The sequence below is a fragment of the Convolutriloba macropyga genome, chromosome 15 (genome assembly GCF_964194025.1).
Source record: "Convolutriloba macropyga chromosome 15, txConMacr16.3, whole genome shotgun sequence".
NCBI classification, from domain to species: Eukaryota; Metazoa; Xenacoelomorpha; order Acoela; family Convolutidae; genus Convolutriloba; species Convolutriloba macropyga.
In genome coordinates, this window is record NC_134482.1 from 18,129,154 (window position 1) to 18,154,902 (window position 25,749).

The window sequence follows — 25,749 nt, forward strand, 5'->3', positions numbered from 1 at the left end:
CGTTTATACACACGCACAGTGAAAAGTTTTTTTACGTGTACTTAGATTTCGGGAGATTTTGTATTGAAGCTCTGTTTGATACTGGGGCATTCTCTAGTGCAATGTCTCTAACAAACTTTGAAAAAATCAGATTCCAATTTCCCCACTTGGTGAAATCACAATCTGAAAGTATCACAAAAACAATAAAGATGGCAGATGGGACTTCAACTTATATATTTCTCAAATGTTCTCTCATGATATCCATCGGCGGACACACATTTCAAGAAAATTTTTTAGTTCTGCCACAATTAAACTCGACACTACTTGGAAAGCCTTTTTTCAAGAACCACGAAATTGTATTTTGTCCAAGTAGAGGACTTCTTTGCCTGCTTGACTATGCTTTTACAAAACCTCAGAAAACCGCGAAGACAATAGAAAAAATATTTATCTTAGAAAATCTTTCACGGATTTCTATTGCAGCACATCAACAGGAAATCTTAGAGTGCAAACTAAACAGTGAAAAAATTATAGGACATCTGGCAAATGCAATAAGAATAATTGAACCTTCAATAAAATTTGAGCCAAAAATTAGGACTGTGCCTTAAGTCATCAATTAGTACTGTACCTTACGTCATCAAATAGTAAAGTTGGTAATAATCTAAAAACAAAGGTGGTAGTTATTCTTGTTCTTCCCCTCAGTGTAACTATACCTCCAAACACAAGAATAGCAAAATTCACAATCCTCGTACCAAAACAAGCATCATTCATAGTGCCTACTCGCTCGCCTCTCCTGAACACAACAGACTTCATAAATTCAATAATAGAAAAAAACCACAAACAGCAATTCAAACTATTGCTCACACTACAATGATAGATTTTAGTTCGCCACACCAGAAGACTGCCAAATTAGTAGAATGCTTTCTGACGTATAAAAGAAAATATATGACACAATAGTTAATTTTAAAAAATTAGAATTACTTGATCCAACAAAGGATGCAAAAAAAAATAATTTTCTCAACAAAATTAATTGAAAAACTCTGACTTCACGAAAAATGAACACATAAAAATTGAAAACCTTTTATTTAAACATCACAAAATTTTTGTCAGACATCGACTAGTGTTGGGAAAAACACATATTGCCTAGTTAAACTCACACCAGAGCACAAAGAAACAATTTATACTGCGAATCCAGCAACAGCTATTCACCTGCGCGACGAACTTCTTATCGAATTAGACCTCATGCAATATTATGACATTATAACAACACTGCGTTTCTGTGAATATGCCTCACCAATTTTTGCTCAAAGAAAATCATCAGGCAAACATTGAGTCCTAATTGACCTGCAAAGACTGAATCATTCGCTCAGACATGATTACAAAAATGATAACTTCCCTCTTCCTACAATGGCCGATGCAGCTGCTCATTTAGCAGGTAAGAAAATTTTTGCAGAATGGATTGCAGCCAAGCACATGCAAATGGCTGATGAGCTAAGCATTCAATTTTGGTTTCCGAACATTTAGAATAAAATGACTAGCACAGGAAAATAGTAGATTACCAACTGCACTTAGCTCATGCGTAAAAAAGGATTTACAATCATGTGTTGCCAAAAATCAATGCTTCGTTTACTTTGATGACCTAGGCAGTGCTGCTGTTAATGGAGATTCCTTAAAACAAAACTTGGATCACATTTTTGTTTGCATTGAAAAACTGGGATTTATACTTTCAAGGAATAAGTGTGAATTTGGTATTCGAAATATTCATTTCCTGGGACACACAATAACTGAACATGGGATCGCTCCAAACCAAGAAAAAATGGAACGATATTTGAATACAGTTCGAATGCCTAAGACATTGAAACAAGTGCGCAGACTAATTGGATTTATGCAATAATTTGCGAATTTTATTCCCAACTTATCTGTGAAACTCCAACCATATTTTAAACTGTTGAGAAAAGAGAATGACTTAATATCAACTCAAGAACACCAAAACAGGATTAAAATTTTAACGAATAGCTTGAAAGATGCATGTAATTTATCTTTAAAAATGGCCAATTCAGGATGCAAATTCATTATAGTCATTAATGCAAGTTATTATGCAGCACGCTATATTTTGCTCATTGAAAACAATCACGACCACTCTCTAAATACAAACAAAATAACATATTCACCAGTGTTATTCAGATCACCTTTATTCTCGCCGGCTCATCTAAAGCATTCAATTCTTGTGATGGAATTTTTAACCGTTCATTTTGCATTCGAAGCTTTCGAACCTTTAATTTGGGGAGTTACCTCAAACCCAAAAATTGTATTAAAAGATAATAAGAGTGTCAGCCTACTCTTTCGAGCAAAAAGACTGCCAACTAATGTCTGGAATGCAGTTGACTATGTATTTTTTTTTCACTTTCTGTTAGGACACATAGCAGGGAAAGCTAATGCTGCAGCCCATTATATATCTAGAATTCATGTCAATCCTGCATTAAAAATTAAATTGACGACAACAAAGTACCTATCGTAAACATTGATATACAAATCTTGTCAAACACACCAGATAATAGTCTAAATTCCATACAAAACAATTTTTGCACAATTGAAACAATACAAAATAATCCAATAATAATAATAAGTTCACGATGACGAAAAATTATTTGAAGTTGAAATAACAGCTTTAATTGACGTTCAAAATAGAACAATTAAAGCAAAGTCCGAAAAAGATTTCTCTAGATAAATTAGATCTGAACGAATCTACAAACGTTTTAAACATTGCTTTTGATCAGGAAATGATCCAGATATAAACGAAGTCATAAACTGGTTTGGAGCGAAGAAAAAACCAGACACAACTTAAAAGTCATATGGTCAACAAAAATATTTCGAACAGTTTTGCAGACTAGTTTTGAAAAATCTGGCACCCTATCGAAAATGTTATGATAATACAAGAAAAAACTTTACCAAACAACTAGTAACTTAGAAAGGAACTCTTATTTCATATTCACAACTCAAAACTGAAAGGACACCTGGGCATCGGAAAAACAATCAATGAATTCCGACGAAAGTACTATTTCCCAGGAATTACTGAAATTCTCATAACCTATTTAGATAATTGTCTATCATGCTTGCAAAGTAAATCAAGAAGCAGTAACATCGCCATTAAATCCACCTAGTTCCCAACAGACCTACTTGAAGTTGATATCGTGGGCCAACTACCAAAATCAGGTGGTTACTCTTATCTAGTTACGGCAAGGGATGTTTTTTCAAAATATTTGTTTGCACAAGCAAACAAAATTTTTCTGAATGAATTGTTAGAATGTATTGAAAATGTGTAGATGTGTTTTGTTTTGCATTTGCAGTTGAACTCGACAGGAAGGGTCAACACTTGTAAAATAATGAACAATTTTATTGTCCTCTACAAACGCCATATAGTTATTGCAGCATAGAGTATAGGACGTTTAGTCCAACTCAACACGTTCACAACAGAAAAGGAAGAGAACAGAAAGAACAGAAACAGAAGAGCAAGCATTATCAAAACTGAAAAATTACCTTACCTATTGGTGCTTCAATGTCTGTTTGAATAACTGAGATTAAAACAAAAGTCACTTTTGAACTTATTTTAAAAATATAATCACTGCGCCCCTTAAACTCTATGCACTTGGCGATGGTATCTTATATTTAAATTGATCCCTGGGTTTCCAAGACAAAAATAATTAAGCAAATTTTTCCGCTCATTTAAAAATGTAATCAGCCGTTATAAAACACGTTTGGCAATTTTTTATTTCTTCCAGAGTTCCTGGGAACTCCCTAATTGTACTTCAGAGGAAGCCACTCACAAATGGGATGAACTGGAAAGCTTTGTTTTCATTTTCTGACTGTTATTTTAAAGTTATTATTTTTTCTGCGGGCAATGTCTATGTTACTCTCTAGCCAACTGTATTGTGCAATTAAATCCCGCCTGTAAATTTTTAATCTTTTCATAAAATTCCTCGAAAGATAGCAGCAAACATGTTATCACAGATAAATTTAATAACTTACAGTGCTTTGATATTTGTATTATACACTTAAAGTGATGAAAATCAAATCACAAACAGCGGAATCGGATTTGTTTACCAGCCAAAACTGTTATTGGTCGAAAAATTCTGAAACGTGGAATGTCTGGTTTGTTTTCCTGGATTGCCATCTGGCCTGCATATAACTCTTAAGAACATTTCGGACCAACCAGAAAAATTGTGATTCTCTTAAAAATTTGGTTGCAATCTTACGTATTTGAATACAAGCGAATCGACTCTTAACAATGACTATTTCGCTGAATATAATCAAAATCAGTTACAAGATGCTGACCTTGAAATCAGGAACTTGACGGATGAAATTTTTCAAAACCTTACCGCTAATAAATCCAATAATAGAGAGAAAAAAGGAGCAACTTTAGTGGCATTTGGAGCGTTAACTGCTTTGACAGCGGGCACTGGAATAGCATGCGCAGTCGGCAGTCTTTTCGGTAGTTGAGCAGGAGCAAGTCAAAATCGTGATGACGTCGACTTTGCCTTGAAAGCAATGACCAGAATTGGAAAGAAGTCAAAGATAATCTGGAAGACAAATTTTTTGGCGTAGCTTCGCAATTAAAAGATATACGATTGAATGAAAAACAAATAATTGCAGCGCAGGAAAATCACATTCGAACTCTCAATAACGCTATTTCAGTTATCGAGTCGAACTCCCGCAGCTTAAGGACATGCTCACTATTTCTATGCTCGGGATCAAAAACTTAAACTCCAAATTAATTTAGCAAGTTCATTACTGGCTCTGAATAATGAATTTAGAAGCTATCGAATTGCAACCTACGCTTATCGACTGACAATTTTAAATTTTGTAATGACGATGGTTGAAAAACTAATTCCAACAACACGGTTACCCAAAAACGTCTTAGAGAAAATACTGGACAAAATTGCTAGCCAACAAGTTAAGTCAACTGATAGACTTACTCTTGCAATCCCGCCAGCTCAAATTCTAAAATATGACGAAACTATCCCATGGACAATTGTTTCTGTGGAAGAATACGGAATGTTATTTTGATTGGCAATACCATTTGCATCGGGGTCAACAGCATTGAATTTATATCGCGCAATTACTATTCCGATGCCTACTAAAGACTCAGATGGCTATGCATCACAGTATGAAACCGAGGCTGACTAAATAGCTGAATCAATATTGCCGAATCAATTTGAAGGATTGCATTGTTATCACAGCACGCAATTGATCTTTGTACCAGTTCAAGTAGCTTTTCAGTTTGCACAAACGGATTTTCCCTGGAAACTGCAGAAGACACTTGTTTGGGAGCACTCATTCTTGGAAACCAGTTTTCTGCTCTTCAAAACTGTATCATCAATACAGTTAAATTCCCTGTGAAGGGGAAAGCAAAAAACTTAGGGAATGAAATGTGGCTCATCATATCTGCAGCTGAACAGTTTGATATGTAATTGAGTGATATGAGAGATACCAATACTCTCAATATAAAGAGACTTGATGGTTGTCAGGCTTGCTTCATTGAATTACAAGGTAGAACAAAAATCGAAACTAGGTTTATGGAACTTCGCGCAGATATGGTGGCTTGCAGGAACGATTCGGTAATGTGTTTAGATGTAAATTTAACAGAACCCCTTCGTTGTCTTTTTTAGAGAATCCCATCTCTTAATGAGATGCCTCATATAGCAACGGAGTCACAAGCCAGGCAGTAAATTTTTGGTTCAAATGAAAATGACGAACTCGGATTACTATCGAAAATCGTCCGACCGACTGAATGAATTGACAACAACAATGGTGGAGGATTTAAAAAATATTCGTGCAAGATTGAGTAGCAGGTTTACGGAGAGTTCAACATTGAAAATGACTATTTTCTTTGGTCTGACATCATTCGTGATATCATCAATTCTTCAAATTTTATTTATCTAATTCTGCAGCAAATACATACATCGTTACAATTGGACAGACATGCTAATTGGACATCCGCAGATGAAAGTGAGACCACTTGCGGTTGTAAACGATGCTGAATACAGTTTTTTTCAATCAAAACCAGAAGCAGATGTCATGAGGAAAAATTTTATTTTGAACGAAAGTGATATACGAGAGAGAGTAATGCCAGCAGTGCCCAGTTATTCAAGCAGTTCACCAATAAAAAAACTTTTTGAACAAGTACACAAGGCTGTGGTCATTATTGCTTAATCAAATGCTTTCAATGCTTTGAAAATTTTCTCATTAACAATGACAAAATTTAATTAAAGAGGCGCAGTTTCATGTATGAATTTCTTGATCTAATTCATACATAATGAAAAATTATTACAAGCATAGTTAGTTTATCTGCTATATTTATGTCTTGCCAAAAAAAGCAGTTGTATAAAAGGAAAAAGTTTCGTATTGTATATAAGGAAAAGTTTTTGATTGAATTTTTTGGAATATTTTTTAAGTTTTAAGTTAAGAATTGTTTTAAGTGTGGTCTCAGACAAATGTAAATACATATTCATTTTATCTTTGAACAATTTGTAAAATAGTTTTAACCTGACGATGAACGTAAAGTTCGAAAACGTTTGTTTTAAGTATCGAAAGTAATTTTAATTTGACTAATCGCTTTCTTTTTTCACATTATATACTTTGTCAAATATTTTGAAAGGAGGCCTAAAGAAGGGCTTATTGCAAAATACTTTGAGAAGTTTTCAGCGTTCCTAGTGTTTTAGCGAGTATGAATTTTACAGATTTACCAAGATGGTGCATATTTTGGCTGCATGTTCGCTTCACCACGCTGTAGAGAGTCTCCCATATTCAATGAAAAACAGTTTTTAGGGAAAATTACATCGGTTCCCGGGTTCTCTTTCACCAGAAATTTGAAAATCTGCTTCAGAAACGCAAGAAAACTCCTTCAGAAGGTAAATCTCAGCAAGAGGAAAGACTTGGTAGTGTGGCACGATCTGACAAATAACACAATCTCACATCACAGGTCAAACAACTACCAACCCTGCAGCGTGCCGGAGTTGACACCGTTTCTTAGAACGAACAAAGACCGCTTCAGTGCTATTGTTTACTGTCGACGTATAGGCTCAGAAGATATTTTTCAGGAGCTGCTGAAGTCTGAGCTACTGGTGCTAAGCGTAACCAAGCACCTGATTTCAAGAGAAAGGGGAAGACGCAGCCAGGAAATTATTCCCAGCTGCATCAGGAAGCTGCGCTGGAGATTAGGACCCTGGAGACAGTATTACGCCATCAGCACAATTTAAGAGGGCTGCGCTATATTTTGCTCATTGAAGACTATCACAACCACTCTCTAAATACAAACAAAAAAACATATTCACCAGTGTTATTCAGATCACCTTTATTCTCGCCGGCTCGTCTAAAGCATTCAATTCTTGTGATGGAATTTTTAACCGTTCATTTTGCATTCGAAGCTTTTGAACCTTAAATTTGGGGAGTTACCTCAAACACAATAATTGTATTAACAGATAATAAGAGTGTCAGCCGACTCTTTCGAGCAAAAAGACTGCCAGCTAATATCTGGAATGCAGTTGACTATGTATTTTCTTTTCACTTTCTGTTAGGACACATAGCAGGGAAAGCTAATGCTGCAGCCCATTATCTATCTAGAACTCATGTCAATCCTGCATTAAAAAAATAAATTGATGACAACAAAGTACCTATCGTAAACATTGATATACAAATTTTGTCAAACACACAAGTTAATAGTCTAAATTCCATACAAAACAATTTTTGCACAATTGAAACAATACAAAATAATCCAGTAATACAAGTTCACGATGACGAAAAATTATTTGAAGTTGCAATAACCGCTTTAATTGACGTTCAAAATAGAACAATTAAAGCAAAGTCCGAAAAAAAATCCTCTAGTTAAATTAGATCTTAACGAATCTACAAACGCTTTAAACATTGCTTTTGATCAAGAAATGATCCAGATATAAACGAAGTCATAAACTGGTTTGGAGCGAAGAAAAAACCAGACACCACTTAGAAATCATATGATCAACAAAAATATTCCGAACAGTTTTGCAGACTAGTTTTGGAAAATCTAGCACCCTATCGAAAATATTATGATAATACAAGAAACAACTTTACCAAACAACTAGTAGTCCCAAAACACCTTAGAAAGGAACTCTTATTTCAAATTCACAACTCAAAACTGAAAGGACACCTGGGCATTGGAAAAACAATCAATGAATTCCGACGAAAGTACTATTTCCCAGGAATTACTGAATTTCTCGTGACCTATTTAGATAATTGTCTATCATGCTTGCAAAGTAAATCAAGAAGCAGTAACACCGCCATTAAAACCACCTAGTTCCCAACAGACCTACTTGAAGTTGATATCGTGGGCCAACTACCAAAATCAGGTGGTTACTCTTATCTAGTTACGGCAATGAATGTTTTTTCAAAATTTTTGTTTGCACAAGCAAACAATTTTTCTTATGAATGAAATGTTAGAAGGTATTGAAAATGTGAAGATGTGTTTTGTTTTGCATTTGCAGTTGAACTGGACAGGGAGGGTCAACACTTGTAGAATAATGAACAATTTTATTTTCCTCTACAAACGCCATATAGTTATTGCAGCATAGAGTATAGGACGTTTAGTCCAACTCAACACGTTCACAACAGAAAAGGAAGAGAACAGAAAGAACAGAAACAGAAGAGCAAGCATTATCAAAACTGAAAAATTACCTTACCTATTGGTGCTTCAATGTCTGTTTGAATAACTGAGATTAAAACAAATGTCACTTTTGAACTTATTTTAAAAATATAATCACTGCGCCCCTTAAATTCTTTGCACTTGGCGATGGTATCTTATATTTAAATTGATCCTTGGGTTTCCAAGACAAAAATAATTAAGCAAATTTTTCAGCTCATTGAAAAATGTAATCAGCGTTATAAAACTCCTTTGGCAATTTTTTATTTCTTCCAGAGTTCCAGGGAACTCCCTAATTGTACTTCAGAGGAAGTCACTCACAAATGGGATGAACTGGCAAGCTTTGTTTTTATTTTCCGACTGCTATTTTAAAGTTATTAATTTTTCTGCGGGCAATGTCTATGTTACTTTCTGGCCAACTGTAGCGTGCAATTAAATCCCGCCTGTAAATTTTTAATCTTTTCATAAAATTCCTCGAAAGATAGCAGCAAACATGTTATCACAGATAAATTTAATAATTTACAGTGCTCTGATATTTGTATTTAAGTAAAAGTGATGAAAATTAAATCATAAACAGCGGAATCGGATTTGTTTACCAGCCAAAACTGTTATTGGTCGAAAAATTCTGAAACGTGGAATGTCTGGTTTGTTTTCCTGGATTGCCATCTGGCCTGCATATAACTCTTAAGAACATTTCGGACCAACCAGAAAAATTGTGATTCTCTTAAAAATTTGGTTGCAATCTCACGTATATGAATACAAGCGAATTGACTCTTAACAATGACTACTTCGCTGAATATATTCAAAATCAATTACAAGATGCTGACCTTGAAATCAGGAACTTGAAGGATGAAAATTTTCAAAACTTTACCGCTAATAAATCCAGTAATAGAGAGAAAAAAGGAGCAACTTTAGTGGCATTTGACAGAACCCCTTTGTTGACTATTTTCGAGAATCCCATCTCTTGATGAGATGCCTCATATAGCAACGGAGTCACAAGCCAGGCAGTAAATTTTTGGAAAGGTTCAAATGAAAATGACAACGAACTCGGATTACTATCGAAAATCGTCCGACCGACTGAATGAATTGACAACAACAATGGTGGAGGATTTAAAAAATTTTCGTGCAAGATTGAGTAGCAGGTTTACGGAGAGTTCAACATTGAAAATGACTATTTTCTTTGGTCTGACATCATTCGTGATATCATCAATTCTTCAAATTTTATTTATCTAATTCTGCAGCAAATACATACATCGTTACAATTGGACAGACATGCTAATTGGACATCCGCAGATCAAAGTGAGACCACTTGCGGTTGTAAACGATGCTGAATACAGTTTTTTTCAATCAAAACCAGAAGCAGATGTCATGAGGAAAAATTTTATTTTGAACGAAAGTGATATACGAGAGAGAGTAATGCCAGCAGTGCCCAGTTATTCAAGCAGTTCACCAATAAAAAAACTTTTTGAACAAGTACACAAGGCTGTGGTCATTATTGCTTAATCAAATGCTTTCAATGCTTTGAAAATTTTCTCATTAACATTGACAAAATTTAATTAAAGAGGCGCAGTTTCATGTATGAATTTCTTGATCTAATTCATACATAATGAAAAATTATTACAAGCATAGTTAGTTTATCTGCTATATTTATGTCTTGCCAATAAAAGCAGTTGTATAAAAGGAAAAAGTTTCGTATTGTATATAAGGAAAAGTTTTTGATTGAATTTTTTGGAATATTTTTTAAGTTTTAATTTAAGAATTGTTTTAAGTGTGGTCTCAGACAAATGTAAATACATATTCATTTTATCTTTGAACAATTTGTAAAATAGTTTTAACCTGACGATGAACGTAAAGTTCGAAAACGTTTGTTTTAAGTATCGGAAGTAATTTTAATTTGACTAATCGCTTTCTTTTTTCACATTATATACTTTGTCAAATATTTTGAAAGGAGGCCTAAAGAAGGGCTTATTGCAAAATACTTTGAGAAGTTTTCAGCGTTTCTAGTGTTTTAGCGAGTATGAATTTTACAGATTTACCAAGATGGTGCATATTTTGGCTGCATGTTCGCTTCACCACGCTGTAGAGAGTCTCCCATATTCAATGAAAAACAGTTTTTAGGGAAAATTACATCGGTTCCCGGGTTCTCTTTCACCAGAAATTTGAAAATCTGGTTCAAAACGCAAAAAATCTCCTTCAGAAGGTAAATCTCAGCAAGAGGAAAGACTTGGTAGTGTCGCACGCCTGATAAATAACACAATCTCACATCACAGGTCAAACAACTACTTACCCTGCAGCGTGCCGGAGTTGATATCGTTTCTTAGAACGAACAAAGACCGCTTCAGTGCTATTGTTTACTGTCGACGTATAGGCACAGAGGATATTTTTCAGGAGCTGCTGAAGTCTGAGCTACTGGTGCTAAGCGTAACCAAGCACCTGATTTCAAAAGAAAGAGGAAAACGCAGCCAGGAAATTATTCCCAGCTGCATCAGGAAGCTGAGCTGGAGATTAGGACCCTGGAGACAGTTTTACGCCATCAGTACAATTTAAGAGGGCTGCTCAAGAAAGGAAAAGGCATGAATTGGGGCAAAAGGCAGAGGAAAGGGAGAACCAAGGCAAGGAAGGTGCAACAGACACAGACTTAGGAGGAGCTCCTGAACAATCGGGCTTCATTGCCCCCTGTCCTTGAGCTTCTTTGAGGTATGTGGTTGATGCTAACAAAGACGTGGTTCAGGTATATTTTGAAAAAGTCAAACTGTTACAAACATTATCTTGATTACTTGTAAACCCGAAATATCATGCCTCTCCACCCTGAAATCATCTATCGATAGAGACCACGTGGTATATGAGGTTGAATGTAATGGATGCGGATCCATCTATGTTCGGCAAACAAGCAGGCATGTTACCACAAGGATAACAGAACATCAAAGGAAGGATTCACAGGTGGGTCAACATCAAGTTCAATGTCGTGGCGCCACGAACGACTTTGAATGGAAAATTCTGGACGCCTGTTGAACAGTAGAAAAACTAATGGTTATCGGAGCTATATACATCAGCAAGCTGAAGGCAGCACTAAACACGCGCGATGAAAATAGGGGGCGGGAACTCATGTTAAAATAATACTTCAAATTATAATTTTGACTAGATGAGGATACATAGGGCAAAAACATTTGGTGCATGAAAAAACGAAATTTGCAAAACCTGCACAAGAGGGATACTTGGGTTTAGGGCAAATGACAATAACCCTAAAAATACAAGAACATGGCCAAAAAATCCGGAATAAGATTGTTTTTAAATAAATTGATAACAGATGTAAATATGAGTTGTAAATAGGCTAAATATTGTATATAAGGAAAAATTTTCGATTGAATGTTTTAGAATAGTTCCTATAATTGATTTAAGTGTGGTCTCAGACAAATGTAAATTTATTTTCATTTTATGTTTTAACAATTTATAAAACAGTTTTAACCTGACGATCAACGTAAAGTTCGGAAACGTTTGTTTTAAATATCGGAAGTAATTTTAATTTGACAAATCGGTTTCTTTCACAGAAGCAGTTCTTTTTATATGTCTTGACTTTCATAAATCGGATTGGCTACTAAATGTGTCAAATTCGTGTTTGCTAATGAAGACAAATCTCTTTGTAAATCTGATTGGTTACTTGAAATGTTTAAAAATTTATTGAACTTACCAAAAATGAGTAGAGACGATTGTTGAATGATAATTGATATAAATTAGATGCAAAGAAAGAGAAAGATGGATTGCAAAATGTTTCAAAAGAGGAAGGGATAGACCACACCAAGGACTAAGCATTCGGAGACCTGAAACAGAGAAAAGACCTTACCGAAATTACTAGTTTGATTTTATCTGATTAAAACGTACATAATAAGGAAATACAAGAGAAATCTCACGTGGTTTATGAAATTTCTTGTAGTGGATGTGAATCCACCTATGTCGGTCAGACTTGCCCTAATCTTACCACGAGGATGACAGAGCACCAGAGACTTGATTCACCAGTCGGGCAGCACGTTAGCAACTGCTGTGGTTTGTTGTTAAAGGATTTTAATTGGCGGATCATCGACCAGTGCAGCGACACTGAGTTCAATTACTTGTTAAAATACTGAAAGACTTTCCAGGTGAAATGCAAAAGCGTCAGCAGCAGTCACTTACTAACTTTTTCTCACCATTGGGCAGCGCTAAGAAAAGCAAAGCAGAATCGTCATTAGCATCAACGCCTAGAAATAAGAGTCTTTCTTCGCCATTTATTACGGGAACTGACAAAAAGGGTAATTACATATCCCAGCAGCTAACTTCAGGAAATGGAACAAAACTGAAAGTTCAATCAAGTCAACCGCTAGGTGAAGATGTTAATATAAATAATTCAGTTTCCGAAGATGCTGAAAACAATTCCTCCGATGTTATTAACACTAATCTATCTGACAAACAAGGCATGGCAGAATTCGAGAAAAAAGATGCCCGAAATGATTCACCAGTCAAGTGTGCACCTGCTAGCTCCAAGAAGTATAAACGACTTCGAATTTATGACAGTGACGAAGAAGAAAGCTTTGAACCCAATACTGCGACCACTACTACTAATGAGACAAGTGACTTAAATTTGAATGAGTCGGTCAGTGCGCAACAAAATTTTAAAGGTTTGTCGACGCCTGTGGCGAAGTCGAGAAAAATACAGATTAATTGTGACGGTCAAAGTCCGACTGATTTACTTAGTCCTTTCAACTTCAACTCTCAAGAAACCCCACGTAGTGACTCCAAAAAATTTAATGACAGCTTCAACTCAGTGCCAAAAACTCCAAAGCTGTTGGCCAAAACCGAGAAGAGACCTCCGGCTGTCAGAGAGGAGCAGAGTGATGATGAAGAAAATTTCAAGCATTTAAGCTTTAAGTTTCTACTGTTTAGTCAGATAAAGGACAAGAAAATGAGGCCTGTTGATCACCCAGATTATGATCCGACTACCTTACACGTGCCCAAAGATTTCCTCCATGAACAAACTCCAGGTCATCAGCAGTGGTGGTTGTTTAAAGTTGATCATTACGATACAGTTTTGTTTTTCAAAGTTGGAAAATTTTACGAATTGTATCACATGGACGCTGTGATAGCGGTGGAAGAACTGGGACTGACTTTTATGCGAGACAGTTATGCCCACAGCGGATTTCCCGAAATTGGCTTTGATAAATTTTCTGACATTTTGGTCCAGAAGGGTTACAAAATAGCGCGTGTTGAGCAAACTGAAACCCCGGATGAAATGCAGGCACGAGTTTCAAAGATGTCTAAAAGTGGCAAAAAAGTTATGAAATACGACCGGGTGGTTGCGAGAGAAGTTTGTCAAATTACAACTAAAGCCACACAGTTACCTTCATCAGCGAACAGTCAAAGTAGCTGTCAAACTAATGGCAGCAATTATCTCTTAGCTATTGTTGAGAAGCCGTTGGAATTTAACGTAAGTTGTTATGGATTATGTTATGTTGATACAAAGGTAGGAACTGTACATTTCTGCCAATTTTCCGATGACCGTTTCTCGTCCGTTCTTCGTGTGTTTTTCTCGCATTTGTGCCCGGCTGAAATTCTTCACATCAAAGGAAGCTTGACCCAAAAATCATTGCAAGTTATTAAGTCCTTACTACCCTCCGTTAAATTGACAGCGCTCAAAAACGAAAGCCAGTTTTACTCTGGATTGAAAGTTTTCAAAGTTATTCAAGAGGGTGGATACTTTGAGGATGAAAACCGTTGGCCTCAGGTTCTGAAAGATGCTTCAAATGACGAGTTACAACTTTGTCAAAAATTGAAACAGGAACTCGAATTAGCGATTAACGCTTTCGGTGGAATTTTGTTTATGTTGAAAGAATGCATGATTGATTTCGATGTTATCACGCTCGGTGATTTTGAGGTCGTAGTTCCGCCTATTGCCACAGAACATTTAGTTCTGAATTCCTCGATGGCGAGCAACGCTAGCGCTGTCGTCTCTAGAAACTTTGAATCCGGAGCCAAGATGATTTTGGACTCCTCAACTATAGCGAATCTGGGAATTGTGGATAATTTTGGAAAATCGAGCTTCACTCTTTTGAATGCCCTCGATACTTGTACAACCCCTTTTGGTAAACGGATGTTGAAGCAAGTTATATGCACGCCGCCTTGTTATCCTGATGCAATAATCGAAAGACAAGATGCTGTTGTATGGCTTATGGAAAATCGTGAAGAATTTTGTGAAAAAGTAAAATTTATTCTTCAGAAAGTACCTGACTTAGAACATCTATTGTGTCGTATTCACTCGTTAAGTGTCGACCGAAAAGCAACTGATCATCCCGACTCGAGGGCTAACTTTTTCGAAGTAACGGTATATAAAAAGCGCAACGTTCAAGATTTTGTTCTGGCTTTAAAAACCTTGAAAAAATGCATGGAAGTTGCAAGATTGTTCGAAGGTTTCGAGAGCGATTCAGTTTTGCTTAATGAATTAATGAAAAGCAAGTCAGATGGTGGAAAATTTCCGATCGACATTGAAGAATTTGTTGAAAATTTTGAAATAGCGTTTGACCAAACTGAAGCATGCCAGACTGGTGAAATTCAGCCAAAACCAGGACTTGCGAAAGATTATGACGCTGCGTTGCAGGAACTTTCGGAAATTAAGGCAGAAAGTGAAAAGTATCTTCGAGAGCAACGAAAGTTTTTCAGATGTGATCGGATTCAGTACGCGAATGCAAAGAATTCTCAGTTTCAGCTCGAAATTCCATCGGAGGAAGTGTCAAGAGTACCCGATGATTATCAGTTTGCATCTAAGAGAAAAGGATGGGACCGATTCCAGACCTCAGTGACTCGAAAATTTGTTCAGCGCTGGACCAATGCCGAAAGCAACCGTGATGAATTGCTCAAGAATTTAACCAGAATTGTATTCAGTGATTTCTCTAAAGAGTTTGCGAAATGCTCTCGCGTTGTTAGGTCTATCGGCATGCTTGACGTTTTGATAGCCTTGGCAGATTTCAGCAGAACCGCCGATCCAATTATGTGCAGACCTCAAATTGTTGATTCCTGGTCAACGTCCTTAGATATTCAAAATGGAAAACACCCTTGTATTGAGAACGCTATGAAAGGCAGCTACATACCTAATAATACACAACTGGGAAAACATATGGAAGACCCCGAATCTCAATCTTGCGATTCTCAGAACTCTAGGTCCAGTCTTATCCTTTTAACAGGACCAAATATGGGTGGAAAGTCGACGCTGATGCGACAAACTGGGTTGCTGATAGTTTTGGCACAAATCGGGTGTTTTGTTCCGGCCGAGAGAATGTCATTCACGCCAGTTGATCGGATTTTTACCCGTCTCGGAGCTATGGACCGGATTTTGTGTGGAGAAAGTACGTTCTTTGTAGAAATGAGTGAAACTTGTTGTGTTTTGAATTATGCCACGCGGCACAGTCTGGTTCTGCTGGATGAACTGGGGCGTGGAACTTCGACGTTTGACGGGACTGCGATAGCATCGGCTGTTGCGAAGAAACTTGCGGATGAAGTCGGATGCCGAACTTTGTTTTCTACCCATTATCATTTGTTGGTGTCTGACTTTAGGGCAAATCCGAGGGTGTTTTTGGGTCACATGGCATGTATGGAAGAGGATGACGAAGGTTGGATATTCTCTGGATAAAAATCAGGAAATTAGGAAGTTTTGTATTTGTACTGGAAACTTATTTTTATTTCATCAAATTTTTAAACTGTTCCTGTTATTTCCCGAAATTATTAAAATACTTACCTTTATTTTGAAATTATTTCGATATATTTTTTTAACCTTTAAAGTGTTTTCCTTTAGGTAAATAATGTCGGGATAAAATAGTAATTTCAACGGCGTTTGAACTCGACACGTCGAAAATTGCCACGTAAAATATCGTAACACTGGTTTATTCTAGTAATTTCAGTTATTTACAATGCAACTTAATTATTTTTGAAATTGAGCAGTTTTAAACTAAAGTTGCGCAATTTGAACTGCAAATGACCTGATTTATAAAATTTATTTCAGACTGTGAGGAAGACGATATTGAAGATGGAATATCGGAACAGAAGGTGACATTTCTGTACAAATTCGTCCAGGGTAATTGTCCCAAAAGTTATGGCTTCAACGCAGCTAGAATGGCAGGAATTGACAAGTCAAACACGAAGGCTGCCCAGCGATACTCGAATGAACTTGAAACTCGGTTCTTGAGGAGGCAGAAATTCATGCGATTCGCCAAGTTGTTCGCGCAGTGATGATATTTTGTTTGCAGATGAACCTTAGAGATTTTGATTGGAAATGAAATACTTGATTACTCGAGTGCAAAAGAACAAATTTTGAAGGTTTTTGGACACAAAATTTATGCCACTGAGTGGCATGTGGCACTTATAGGAAAAAGCTCGAAAAGCAGTTTCTCTTCATTTTCGGAAACTGTTATTGTCTTTATTGGATAAAAGTTTTTAATGGATAAAATGAGGTAAACCAAACCTAATCAGGTTAAGCATTTGGGCCGTAGCTCCTGTGCACTTTTGTAAACTGGCATACCAAAAGTGCACTTTCCGGTCAGATGACAAAAGTGCACTTCCAAAAGTGCACTTATCTCCGCCCATAACAAAAGTGCACTTTGATCCAAAACCTATGGCTATCCTCATAAATTGTGGAAACCACTGAAAATGATACGAAACATCGCCAAATGGTGTAAAAAGATCAAAAAAGCTTAAAAAACACCAAAAATGTCATAAAAAGTGCACTAATCTGTATTTAGCCCCCGAATATATATTTAGCCCCCCAAAACCTATGGCTATCCTCATAATATATATATATATATATATATATATATATATATATATATATATATATATATATACATACACATACATAATAAATAAATATTTATGGAAACCACTACCAGAGTAGTGATCCACGATATCGAAGGTTTTTTTTATCGGTGACCCTCCTCCTCTCTCATCCTGGACTTGGGACCAGGCAATGGCGGAGTTACCACCCATCGACATTTAATAGCGATGTCGATTTTTTACCCCAAGACATCCAATTTTTGCGAAGGATGTCGGGCGGCCTGCCTTCATTTGACAAAGGCAGATATAGTCACCTGGACCATTTAGCGGGTCAGGCAACTCTGAAGATCACATTTAGCGTTTTGATCTAATGCTTTGCGAGCCACAATCGGCTTTTCATCATTTGAGTTGGAAAGCACTACCAGCGTAGTGATCCATAAAATAATTGGAGCCACACAATCGGCTCTTCATTATTGTGAAACTGTGGAGACAACTACCAGCGTAGTGATCCATGTTGATACAAACTGTCAGGAGCCAAAATTCAGCCTCATATGACATACGCAGATTTAATTATTGGAACCATTAAGCGGGTTCAGATTACTCTGTAGACAACTAGCGTTGTGATTGAATGCATTGCGAGCCACAATCGGCTTTTCATCATTTGAGTTGGATAGCACTACCAGCGTAGTGATCCATGAAATAATTGGAGCCACACAATCGGCTCTTCATCATTCCAAGACCACTATCACCGTAGTGATCCGTTAAACTGTTGGAGCCACACAATCGGCTCTTCATTATTGTGAAACTGTGAAGACCACTACCAGCGTAGTGATCCACGCTGATTCAAACTGTCAGGAGCCAAAGTTCCACCTCTTATGACATCGGCAGATTGAGTGACCGGAACCATTTAGCGGGTTCATGCCACTCTGAAGACCACAACTAGTGTTGTGATCTAATGCTCTGCGAGCCACAATAGGCTTTTCATCATTTGAGTTGGAAAGCACTACCAGCGTAGTGATCCATAAAATAATTGGAGGCACACAATCGGCTCTTCATTATTGTAAAACTGGAGACAACTACCAGCGTAGTGATCCACGTTGATACAAACTATCAGGAGCCAAAATTCAGCCTCATATGACATACGCAGATTGAGTGATTGGAACCATTAAGCGGGTTCAGATTACTCTGTAGACAACTAGTGTTGTGATCTAATGTTTTGCGAGCCACAATAGGCTTTTCATCATTTGAGTTGGAAAGCACTACCAGCGTAGTGATCCATGAAATAATTGGAGCCACACAATCGGCTCTTCATCATTCGGAGACCAAAACCAGCGTAGTGATCCGTTAAACTGTTGGAGCCACACAATTGGCTCTTCATCTTTGTGATAATGTGGAGACAACTACCAGCGTAGTGATCCAACACAAATACTTGGAAAGAGATTTTCTTTACTGAATCGCAAATTTCGATATACTCGTTTTGTATATCGTTCATTTTCTTTAGTGGGAATCGTAATTTTGAAACATTTTCCTGTCGTCTTCAAATTTTCATTTGCATCTTTTTCTTCATTTACTGGCTCATTTTTCTGTTTAATAAAAGTTTTGACTGTTAATCTCCCGCTCTTCGGCATGTTTTAGTGCGCGTAATGCTTGGTAAACCGTTGTTGGAAGAGAACACAAACGAAAAGAATTTCAAACTTAATTGAATATAATTAGATCAAGTAAACGATAAAAAAATGTTTGTTCTTTCCGACAACTGTTTAGCTAATGGTTTGTTTTAAGAAAAATATGTTCAGGAAAGAAAACGCTGCGTTTAGAAAACATTACAAAAAGACACTGCAAGTAAGCTTTGCTGCTTTAGTTTATGAAGTATTATCTTGAAAAAAAATAAACGGCTATGCTTATAGCATAAGTTTCTATTTCAACGCATTAAGTTTCAGATTTCTTATTTTATCGTTTCGTTTTTTCAATCGTTAATCTTCTTCCGTCGCTTTTTCCCATGTTGCAATTTGCTTGAACACAATCATGACCTGATGTCGCATCATGCTGTATGGTGAGTCATTGACTTCCTTTGGAAGTTTGTTTTTGAGCTGACCCTTCGCGTAACGTAAATACACCGAAGAGAGCCATCTAAAAGTATCATCGTTGGCATTATACTTTTGCCTCCCTTCTCGCTGCTTTCGGTTTTCAGAAAATTGTAAACTTTCTCTGTAAGTGTTGACCGCGCATTATCTTCGTCAGATTCGGTTTCATCGTTGTCTCCATATGTCGGAACATCACTTGCTTGATCGTCGTCCTCATATTGCTGGTCCTCATCTGGCTCATCCTCTGGCTGTTCACTGATAATTTCAGATTGCTGATTGAGTGGGGGTCTGGAACATGTGTAGTCCCATTCAGAGTAATGGCCCGCGAAGTTGATTGATCAACTGAATTCAACGCTTTTTCCAAAACTGTTGATGTTATTCGCGCATGCATTATGGCGTCAGTGTTAATCTCGTAACTGCTTTTACTGGTTGCAGCCCCATGACATACGTGATTGTTTATATACTCGCTCACAATTGTGGGAAGCTCATGATCGTCTGCCCACACCCTTTTCATTGGTTGTGCCCACACCCGAAAACTGACAATTGAATTGTCGCGATATGGCTCGGAAATAGTTTTTGTTGAGATCACGGACGCGATCTCCTTTCAAGTTCTCATCGTTATGGTGCTTGAGGGGTGGTAAATTGTACTTAGCATGACTCCCCGCAACTTTCAACAGTATATCCAAGTACTTTTCGAAGTATCGTTTTTCAGGTGTAAGTAGACCAATCACTTTTACACCAAATATAATAAAATGTTTTGTGGCTGCCTTTCAATTGATCAAAAATGAATTTTTTTGCAACAAGTAAATTAAAATTATAACCATACGGTTAAATATACCTGAAACAAAAATATTTCAAATCATTCAAACAATAATAATATAATAAACATCAACAAATTTCTTAAAGAATCAAATTTTAAAATTTTCTTTTGATTGTTTTCTTCCTAAAAATAAAAATAACTTTTAAAAGCTCCTACGTTACTATTCAAAGGAGTTTTTTCATGTTGTGAGAGCAAGAAATCATTCAACGTTTTCTTAAAAACGTTTTCATTTTTTGCCAACCGAAGCCAATGTGGTAATTTATTCCATTTTTGTACGCATTGACGAACAATCGAATCCATTCCAAAGCTGGTTTTGGCATTTTGTCTAATTTTGAATTGTTTTGTTCGAGTATTTTGATGAAGACTCAGATACCCGTGAAGGTTTTCAGAATTTTCTGGCCTAGCGATATCACAACGAAATTTGATTAGCGACATTTTTGCTATTATTAGCTCAGCTGATAGGGTCTTTGTCTGGATTAGCAGATCTCTCGCTTTGTCATACTTTTTGCGTAGAAAGCACACCTCTATACCCCAGTTAACCTGCCGGTTAAGGCGTTTTAGGTTTTTTGCAGATGAATTTTGAAAAAAGATTGCCGAAAATGATAAGTGTGAAAGCACAAGTGATTTTAGAAGAATTCGCGCGTTCAGAGGAACTTGATGTCTTATAAGGTAAATTGATCTTATAGCATGAGCCATCTTTTTCAAGGTTTTATTCAGCTGCTCCTCGAAACTAAGATTCCTGTCTATTTGAATACCAAGATATCTGCATTTTTTTTGTGTTGTGAGAACTTCGCTTTTGTAAAAAAAATAGATCCGAAATCTGAATTATCGCGCGAAAAAAAGATTAGTTCGGTTTTGTTTGTATTCAAAGTTAGTTTCTTCATCTCTACATATTCTTCTGTTTTTTGTAAAATTTCCGTGACTTTGCCATGTAAGCTACCTTTCTGTCCACAACAGACAATACTTGTGTCATCTGCGAATTGAATTACCTTTTCCGTTGTGCTTATATTAGATGAGAAATCGTTCACATATAAAAGAAAAATGAGTGGTCCTAAAACAGTTCCTTGTGGCACACCGTGATTCAAAATTTCACAATCAGAGAATATGCCATTAAGTTTTACCTTTTGTCTGCGGTTGGCAAGAAATGAAAACAGATTCTTTCGGTCGCTGGTAAAAACCATACATTTCATTTTTTTAAGGAAAATGTTATGCGAAATGGAATTAAACGCTTTTGCAAGGTCTATAAAAATAGCAACAGTTTCTTTGCTTTGATCTAAATTAGACGAAACTGTTTCAACCAGTTCTAGAACTGCATCTGGTGCAGAATTTTCTGAAATCCGAATTGCTCTTTGTTTATAATTTTATGCTTATCAATGAACTCCATCATCTGATTCAGAAGGAGGCGCTCAAAAATTTTTGCAAAACTCGGAGTAACAGAAATTGGTCGATAATTTGTGCTATCTAATTTATCACCTTTTTTGAAAATTGGTGTTACATAGGCTAGTTTCATTTTAGTTGGGAAAATTTTCTCCTTAATGCACTCATATAAGGCGAATTGTAGATGTACGCCTATAGCTAATTTGCAAGACTTTATGAGTCGAATTGACCACCATGCCCTGCTGCTTTGTTATCGTCCAGCGAGTCAATGACTTCATAAAGTTCTTTTCTAGTTCTGAATATGAATTCTGAATGTGAATTCAGGTATATTAAGTTTATCAGGGTATTTACAAGCAATATCCAAACCTTTGAAAACACCTAGATTAGCAAATGATCTATTCAGACAATGGACAATATTTTTTGGTTCCCTTGAAATTTCACCACTGTCTAATCTGATTTCATCAACCTTGTCAATTCTTTCTTTCGGACTGGTCTTTTGTTTAACGAGTTTCCATTGTTCCTTACTTTTTGGTAAATTTTGAAAGAAATTGATGCAAAAATTGTTGTAAGCCTCCCTTAGTCTCCTATTAACTAAGTTTCTTAAGAGCTTAAATTTTTTGTACGTCTCGCTGTAAAGAATTTTTTTCCATTTATTGAAGAAAAAATATTTTTGTGCAATCAAATGTTTCAATTCTTGTGTTAACCAGGGCTCAGATTTCTTATAAATTTCTCCCCTTTTTTAACACTCTCAATTGGTGCGTGTTTTTCATCAATTTTCTCAAAAATATCTAGGAATGAATCAAACATATAGTTGCCATTCTCACATTGGTACCTTCTACACCACTCGGCGAGGGCAATATCTCTGTTACATTTAGAGCGTGAGAAAAGTCGATAATTTCTCATCGTTATTATGTTGTCACTCTCAAATTTCTATGAGAGGTTTGATTCAAAAATAACAAGAAATGGTCGGAGTTAAAAGGGGTTGTTGTGACATTGTAGGCAATTATCTGATCTTTTCAAACGAAACAGTGATCAATAAATGTAAATGTTTTATCGGTACCTCTGGTTGCATCCCTTAGGTTAACAATTTAATCCTGAATTTGACGCAAAAATGTCTAGTTTACTTTTTTCTGTCTTGTTCAGATAATTCAAGTTGTAATCTCCCAGCAAAATAACGTTATCTGTACCGTTATATGCTCCCGATAATTCGGTACTTAACTGATCAAGAAAATACTCACCAAGACGTTTGTTTGGGCAATAAGAAACGTTAACAAGTAATTTTTCAGTCAAAGGGTCAGTTATTTCAACCCAAATGGATTCAAAAAAACTCTCACCAACCGTTTCAAGGCTTGATTTAATATCGGCGGTAAATTTTTTCGGGACAAAAATACCTACTCCTCCGCCCTTTGAAGCCACTGTTTTGTCTGATCTACATTTCCCAAAGAAAGTATGCGATGCTGTTAAAAAGTTATTTTCAATATTACAATCAGTGTCCAACCAGTGTTTCAGTTACAGCGACAAACTTATTAATGGGAGCTGTTTGCAAAAAGTTTGCAAACTCTTCAAACTTGTTCTTCAAGCCTTTACAATTAATAAGGAAAAATAAAGGCGAGTGGCTTGTTCCTCTGTTTTTTAAGTAACTTGAATACTCAATCAAATTTTCCAGATGAGGCCCTGGGTTCAATTCAATGTCCCCTGACAGCATGAGACGTACAAGTGAATAAAAAAACTAACAGTTTTAGGAAGAAAACAAAAAATTATGAATCAACTGTTTTAAAAAAAATAACAAACATTAGGTTTGTTGGAATAATGATTTTCAAATGTGCGCTTATGAATTTCACTATGATTTTCTCTTCCCATAAGTGTACTGAAATTTAAAAATATCAAGAAAAGTCGCATTGTTCTATATTTCAACAAACCATCAGCCAAATTTATAATGAGTTGGAGGTAAAAATGCTTGTTTTGGATGGAAACCAAAAAAATTGTTGTTATCATAGTGATCAAAATGTTTTCCAAAGTTTCGGTTGATAATTCTCGGTTTTATTTCAGTTTCTGATTTGAACAGTTTTTCGCTCAGCAACGTCAGGTATTCTTCGGAGTTCTTTTGGGCAACACTCAAATGCATGGAAACCTCTCTCATAGTCATCATGCATTCCTTCAAGAAACGATTTCTCTATGAAAGCAATTTCATGTACTCGTGATGTGTTCCGCATTATAAGGAGAGTCATTATGCAATTTTGGATGGATCTGTATGTCTCCTCATTGATATCATCATTGTAGAGCACCTCCTCTAAAAATCCATAGATTCTGTCTCTAAGTTCCCTTGCTTCATTGAGCGTTCAAGTAGACTAAATACTTAACAAACGCCACCATGTCATCGGTAAGGTATTGACAATACTTTGGGCTCTTGAGCTCTTTGGCTCTGTATCGCTTTATCCAGTCTATGAACTTCGTTGCATCGTAAAGACCTTTGGTATCATTGATTTCCCACGCTACACGTTTTGCTGCTAATGCTACCGTGCTGATCGCTGTCCTCTTACTAATCTTTTCTCATAGCAACCGTATTCTGTACGTTTTGAATCCTTCAATTGTTTCTTCAAAATTATAAGTATTTCGCTCCCAGTTTAATCTAGCTTGATCCACTTGGCTTGGCGCTTGCTCGTCGTCAGATATGACCACGTGTTTCAAAATGCAATGAGGCAATTCCTGGACTTTGCTGAAACTCATAAGGTAGTCCCTGTGATCAGACTTCTCTTTCACGCAATGTCTATGCTGTCGGTCAACAATGACCATGCATTCCGGGTGAGTGCATAGGTACTTTATCGATCTCTTCGTTTTCTGGTTGTGCTGGAATGTGTGTGTACGCTGAACAATGTCAATATTTGGCTCGCAGAGTGTATGTTTCGTTAGCAGATGAGTTTTCAGCCTGAAGTAAGATGAATAGTCAGTAAAGCAGAACTGACAAAACAACAGAATTTTCCTTTTACTATCTTTTTCGTACTTCAACACCCATTCCGGTTTTTCCATGTGCTTGAAATAAAAATCGATCGCCTCCTGGAATGAGCCACCTCTTGATTCGCAAATATCACTAAGTGCCCTTCTTTCTTGCCTCCGTTGGGTTCTTATTCGAAACTCTTCCTCAATTTCTTGTTCGTCATCCGTCGAATCTGAGTCCCTCCTTGTTTCGGCACGTTTCTTCGGTTGAGTTGGATTTATCCTTTTTGACCATGAGGCAAATGAACTCGAAGGTTTATAATGATTTGAGTTTTTACAAAATTTTTCACAAAATTTTCCACTAGCAATTGCATAATCCCCATCTGAACTAGATTCATCGGACGGTTCAAAATCCTCCTCAGAAGAACTTTCTCTCCGCCGACGTTTCTTTGATTGTACTGTGTCGAAAGGAGGTGGGTATAAAGACAGGCAATTGATTGATGTTCTCTACCGACTCGTCTTCATTGACGTCACTTTCTTCAACCAGCACGCCATTCGAATCCGGACTAAGTGGCGGGTTTTCCTGTCGGCCGAAGGGAATCGTGTCGTCGGAAGCAAGACTCATGTAATCGTTAACTAAGTTCATTTTTCTCGGATGAATGAGTTTCCGTTGTTCCAAGTTTTTTTGTACTCGTGATATCGGTAAGTGGCTGGACGCTCACTTGATTTTCTGCCTGCATTGGTGTCAATTCAATTAATTCAATTTTTGATCTTGGCTGCTTCTTTGGCTCACTTCTTGTTTGGCGCCAGGGGGCGTCCATAGTCGTATTCCAGCTCTTCAAGAGGCTCAATATCCTCAGTGCCTGGAAAGCAATATGCGAGACTGAATTTACTATTATTGGCGCAACGTTTGGCGAAACATGGTTGTCGTTCATATATCTCGCCCATCCTGACTTTGATTCGTCCCCGGAATCAATGAACAAAGATTTCAACTCGGTGAAACAATACGCGTTCCGCTCATCTTCCTTTAACTTTTCATATTCGTTTTTCGTGATTCGTTGTCCCCAATAGCAAGCAACAAATGATCCTTTCTCAATTTTCTT

At 36.7% G+C, this 25,749-nt stretch overlaps 2 protein-coding genes across 3 annotated transcripts in view; both read left to right on the forward strand.

Moving 5' to 3' along the window:
* The window catches only part of LOC142354325 (ras-related protein Rap1-like), a 519,643-nt gene that overhangs the window by 210,590 nt on the left and 283,304 nt on the right, over positions 1-25,749 (forward strand). The window lies entirely within an intron of this gene.
* Positions 11,942-16,944, forward strand: LOC142354719 (DNA mismatch repair protein Msh6-like). 2 transcript variants are annotated; one of them, XM_075407095.1, is made up of 3 exons: positions 11,942-11,956; positions 12,425-16,278; positions 16,668-16,944. In XM_075407095.1, exons 2-3 carry the CDS (start codon positions 12,786-12,788, stop codon positions 16,892-16,894), a joined length of 3,720 nt encoding a protein of 1,239 aa, XP_075263210.1. In that variant the 5' UTR covers positions 11,942-11,956; positions 12,425-12,785; the 3' UTR covers positions 16,895-16,944. The 2 variants fall into 2 exon arrangements, with proteins under 2 accessions (XP_075263210.1, XP_075263209.1); XM_075407094.1 differs by lacking the exon at positions 11,942-11,956 and having other exon boundaries at positions 12,291-16,278.

Coding starts and splice junctions, on each gene's coding strand:
- LOC142354719 (XM_075407095.1), top strand. CDS start 12,786: ATGCAAAAGCGTCAGCAGCAGTCACTTACTAACTTTTTCTCACCATTG. Junction 16,279..16,667: donor TATGGAAGAGGATGACGAAG/GTTGGATATTCT, acceptor AATTTATTTCAG/ACTGTGAGGAAGACGATATT.